Source organism: Camelina sativa, chromosome 12 (genome assembly GCF_000633955.1).
Source record: "Camelina sativa cultivar DH55 chromosome 12, Cs, whole genome shotgun sequence".
Classification (NCBI taxonomy): domain Eukaryota; kingdom Viridiplantae; phylum Streptophyta; class Magnoliopsida; order Brassicales; family Brassicaceae; genus Camelina; species Camelina sativa.
Window position 1 is genome coordinate 13,646,789 of NC_025696.1, and position 5,027 is coordinate 13,651,815.

The 5,027-nt window shown below is 39.9% G+C and overlaps 2 protein-coding genes across 2 annotated transcripts; both read right to left on the reverse strand.

Moving 5' to 3' along the window:
- On the reverse strand, positions 6–2,785 carry LOC104733485 (disease resistance-like protein CSA1; the record flags this gene model as incomplete). The annotated part of the gene is made up of 4 exons (XM_010453063.2): positions 6–431; positions 520–831; positions 943–2,026; positions 2,145–2,785. Coding segments are annotated over 4 exons (2,463 nt in total), but the record flags the coding sequence as incomplete, so codon positions are not given.
- LOC109128202 (probable WRKY transcription factor 19) lies at positions 3,559–5,021 on the reverse strand. Its single transcript, XM_019234195.1, has 3 exons — positions 4,829–5,021; positions 3,975–4,736; positions 3,559–3,762 (listed from the first exon to the last, which is right to left on the reverse strand). Exons 1-2 carry the CDS (start codon positions 4,853–4,855, stop codon positions 4,197–4,199), a joined length of 567 nt encoding a protein of 188 aa, XP_019089740.1. The 5' UTR covers positions 4,856–5,021; the 3' UTR covers positions 3,559–3,762; positions 3,975–4,196.

The window sequence follows — 5,027 nt, forward strand, 5'->3', positions numbered from 1 at the left end:
TGAAGAGATTTCAGCTTGTAAAGATCGTTGGGAAGATACTTCAACCTGCGACAATTCTTGAGATTCAGCAAAATAAGGTTCCCAAGACTCCCGATGTGTTCAACAACTTGTTCAATTGCTGAGCCTTCCAAATAAAGTGATTCAATATTTTCTGATATAATATGAAACTCCTGAAGGTTTGAACAGCCACTGAGAATCAGAGTCTTGAGAGATTTTAAATTGATTCCTTCTGGGAGACTTTTAAGGCTTATGCACTCTCGGAGGTTCAGGTAAATAAGTTTGTTCATCTGTTCAATTGATGGTCCCAACATAACCAAACTCGTACAGCCTTCGAGATCCAATCTTTCAAGATTTTTGGCCCTGGACAAACCTGATAAATTCAGCAAGTCTTTTGACCGACTGAGGTCGACCCATCTTAAATTTTCTGTATTCTGTGGCATGAAGACAATGATTAAATAACTAATCAGCACAAAAACTAAATAACTAATCAGCAAAAAACATATATAGCCAAGCATGCACCTTCTCATCTTCCCACAGTTGTTTGATGTGGCTATAACGCAGATTAAGATCGACAAGTTCCTCTGGATTGAAATCTAATGGCAAGCAACCGTATGGATAGCCCTGCCAGTGAAGGTACACAAGCTCATCTGGAAAGTGATCAAGCCCTTTGCAGAACTGAAATATATGATCATTATCACACCACTGAGAACAATGAGAATTGTGGAACTTCAGGAATTTGAGATTCGACATCCTCATGAAAACATCAGGGCTTAGCTTGATCCGTTCGACATTAGACATGTTGAAGAAGATGCCTCTAACACATTCAGTTCCCTGATAGCAAGAGCAAGAGATTAAGAAACAGGGAAAGGTTAAGAGAAAGACCATATCAAGTGTATATACAATGTACTATAGCAAATGAATTAATGAAACATTATGGCTCACCGTTTTCTGCTCGAGAACATAGCGAATATCTTTGTGGTTCCATAACCTACTACGTTTGCCTGCCCTTTTGATGGATGACTCATATCCAATTTCCTTCCCCATTGTATGCATAAGATCATGCATCTCAAGCCTATTATAAGAAATGGTTACCATGCACTTATCTTCAAGCTCCTTCATCACAGCTGCAGCATTGACACGGTCTGATTTCAGGATGCTCGAAACGAAATCTGCATTTTCTGATCTGAAAAAACAAGCTATGTCCAGAAATATGCGCTTCTGTTCATCATCCAGTTCTTCATAGCTCCTTTTTAGCACTTTCTGAATCTCCTTGTCTGGCATTACTCTTAGTCTCTCCCATTTCTCCACCCAGTACGTCTTTTCCTTCTGACATAGACCTGAACCTAACAACTTCAAAGCCAACGGATGCCCTTTAGCATAATAAACAAATTTATTTGATAGATCCATAAATTCTTCCGTGGGGTAAAGGTTGCCCGAAAATGCATCTAGGCAGAAAAGCTCCATAGCTTCCCTTTCATTCAATCTTGGAACTACATATGTTGCATCAGCGTTTTTCAGCAGCAGTTTCTTGTCTCTCGTAGTTATAACAATCCTACTTCCTTTACGGTACATCTCCTGCTGTCCAATGAGAACTTGTATTTGATTTTCTTCAGTCACATTATCCAGCACAATAAACAACTTCTTGTTCCTTAGAAAATCTTCCAATCTTCCATGCGCTCTGACATCCAAATTCTCTTCATCCAATAATTTACAGAGAAGTTTCTCATGCAAATGATGTAATCCATGCCGTTTCGACTCATTGTCAATGTCTTCAAGGAAACAGTACCCATCGAATAGACGATGGTTTCGTTTGTATACGCTATCAGCAACCGTGGTCTTGCCAATTCCAGCCATCCCAAGAACCCCAATGGTACGGTTACAGCTTGCATCATCAAACTTCAGTAACTCCTCCAGCTCCTTTGAACGTGATTCATTCCCTGGAAAACCACGTATTTCACATGGAGACAAATCATTCAGCATCCTGAAAGTTTCCCCGGCTATTTTGTCAACAAATTCAATCTCCGGCCTGTCTATCAAAAATGTGAAGTTGAATCAGAGGGATCAGTTAGATAACAAATTTGCAATATCGGCATTTTAAGAACAATCACATTCTAAGGAAGGAAACGTTGGATCTGCTGTATTACCTATCCTCAGGAAGCACAAAGCCGAGGATATTGGAAGCAGTCCTCAGAGCTTCCTTCCATGCCCCAAGTTTGAGCCCATCTCCCTTAAAAAACTCCTTAGGGCTCAGGAAGGGAGCTTCAAAACTCCCCTTCTGATTCTCCACATCAGATTTCTTGACTTTGTAGAAGATTGGTATAACCCCATGACCAAATTTATCCCTGCACTGCATTATCTTCCAGAGTTCCTCCAAGCACCAGGTGGAGTTGGCATAGTTCTCCGAGAAGACAACGATTGACATCTTAGATTGCTGGATCCTGTCAAAGAGAACTGAGATGTCCTTTCCTCGCAGTAGTTTCCCGTCAAAGAAAGCATCAATACCTTTTCGGTGTAGGGACTCAAGGAGGTAAGAGGTGAAGGTATTACGAGTGTCTGCGCCTCTGAAACTCACAAACACGTCAAACTGGCGCTTGGAGGGATAAGACGACGAGGAAGAAGAAGGAAACGCCATTGAAGGATGCCGATGATGCAGCTTTTTGGAAAGTATCCCTGTTGGAAGTGAAATGGAAAAGACGACGACTTTGAGGTGTTGAACAACGAACGACGAATCTCTCCATGAAGATTGTTTTGCATCATTGGCAATCAGCACAACTTTGTTGACTTTTCAAAAGCCTGACCTGAAAAATGTTATTTTTATCCCACTCTCATGTTTAAAGCATTTTTTAAACTCTATTGGATTCACTCGCAGTGGACACAACCATAAAAAAAAAAAGCATGCCTTTTTCATCAACCCGTCCGCATCAAATGAAGAGTGGTCCGCTAGTAAGCACAAAGATGATCATATTCATAAATCCAGTTTCTTACCTTGCAGGTTGAGCTAGTTTATTCCCACAGGTTGCATCTTAAAACATCCCGAAACCAGTTGCTTTGCAATGAGATCTCCACAGCTTTTCTTCCAAAGTGTTGCAACAAGAATCCATCTAGCAACACTTATGATGTTGATAATGCTCAACAGAAAGCCTCCACTTGTAACAGGCCGAGAAAGTTATAGAGACGTTCCACAACAAATGAAGAGGGATAATTTCAAGTTGTCAACGTATTCTTCAATAAGTATCTGACTAACCACATCTTTGACTCTGGAGAGCTGATCTCCATGTGTTAAAACACTTGAGAAATCTCCCAATGCAAAATCAAATTCACCTGCCAACAAAGATTGTGAGGCATGAAAGAAGCAAGGTAACATGAGACCCCAAATCCAAGTGTTTCTTTTCGTGATCCAACATATAAGCAACAGTTTGTCATGGCATTCCACGAGTAAAGACGATTCTCAGACCAAAATTATTAACTGCTGCACATTACAGATAAAATGTGTGAAGAACTCAATATGCCAATAGACTTATTTATGGGCATAACAAAGACATCCTTCCAATAGGACAATATGGAAACCATAATCTAAACATAACATAAACAGTGAATTTCCTAAGTCACAACAATGATTTCTATTTAAAATTGGTTTCTTGTTCCAACAAAGAATATGGTGCATAATCTAACATCGTAATGTTGATACCAGGTCTTAGCGTCCGAGCAAGTTAAGTAATCAGAATCTCTCTTACAAGTGTTCTGATATCATGAACTCCCAACCTGAAACATGGATCATAAAATTAGCCACCGAAAAGGCCAATCCTTAACACAGCGATATCTCTATCCCAAAAGGAAAAACAACTTGGCAACTAGGACATCATGCCTCTTTACTTGCCTTATAATTAAATACAAAAGCCAAGGAATGATTTTTCATTTAATATTTGGATACAATGCAATATTGATTAAAAAGCAACTAATTAGTAGTTGAATACCTGGTTAACTTATGCAGTGACTAACACCATCTGTCCTTTATCTTGTGCCCCATCTCAGATCCATTTCTCCTTTTATCCTCTGCCCAGATCCCTGCTCCTCTCAGTATCATATCTTCCAACAGTGAACCACCTTTTGTTTCTCTTGGAGAGATCTTGTGCTTCCGGTTTTTACAAAATCACGCTTCTAATGCCCAATCATATGACTCCATTACGCTTCCAAACTCACCTCTTCCGCTTCCGAAGTGGAAAAAGTGACAGAAGCGGACACGGTGATCTCACCAAAGTTTCCATGCCTTTTAGCCCGAGACTTGTGCAGCCAGACAGGTTCAGCTCGACAATACATCTCAAGTTCTCTATACCAAATGGCAGTTGCTGAAGCCTTCTGCAGTTCTCCAGATCTAGCGTACCAAGTTCAGTGAGATTCTCGATTGACTTTGGAAGTTCTCTTATGGCGGTTCCAGCTAGATATAACTCTGTCAAGTTTGGTGCAAAATCCTTAATCTCCTCAATCTCTGAGCAGCCAGATATATTAAGAAGCTTGAGAGATGTTAAATCCACCATGCCAGGCAGACTTCGCAAATGAGAACAGTCTTTCATATTCAAGGAAATAAGCTTCCCACAACGAGGAATAGTGCTAACGTCAAATAGACTCTTACAACCTTCAAGATCAATATGTTCAAGGTTCAGGGCTTCTGATAACATCAGGATATCAGTTAAGTTTCTGGAGTGACTCAGATTGATCTTCTTTAGCTTTCCGAGATTCTGTTTACAACATCAATAACTAAGATAAGTCATCACATGCAAGCTTATAATTCAATGTAAGCAGTTCTAATCACTTTAATGTCAACACTTACTTTCTTCTCTTCCCATAACTTCTCCATGTTAAGGCATGTCTACCTCTACAAGATTCTCAGGATTAAATTTTTGAGGCAAATTTTTAAGAGGATAATTCTCCCAGTGAAGTAGTCTTAGCTCATCAGGCAAAGTATCAAGGCCTTGAGGTAGACTTAGCTTGCATTGATTCTCAGAGGTTGAACAGTAGAACTTCAGCAA

Bases quoted from the DNA above. Each gene is read 5' to 3' on its own strand.
- LOC109128202 (XM_019234195.1), bottom strand. From the start codon at position 4,855: ATGGAGAAGTTATGGGAAGAGAAGAAA. The intron at 4,737-4,828 runs GTAAGTGTTGAC...TGTTGTAAACAG, and splicing joins AGTTATGGGAAGAGAAGAAA to AATCTCGGAAAGCTAAAGAA.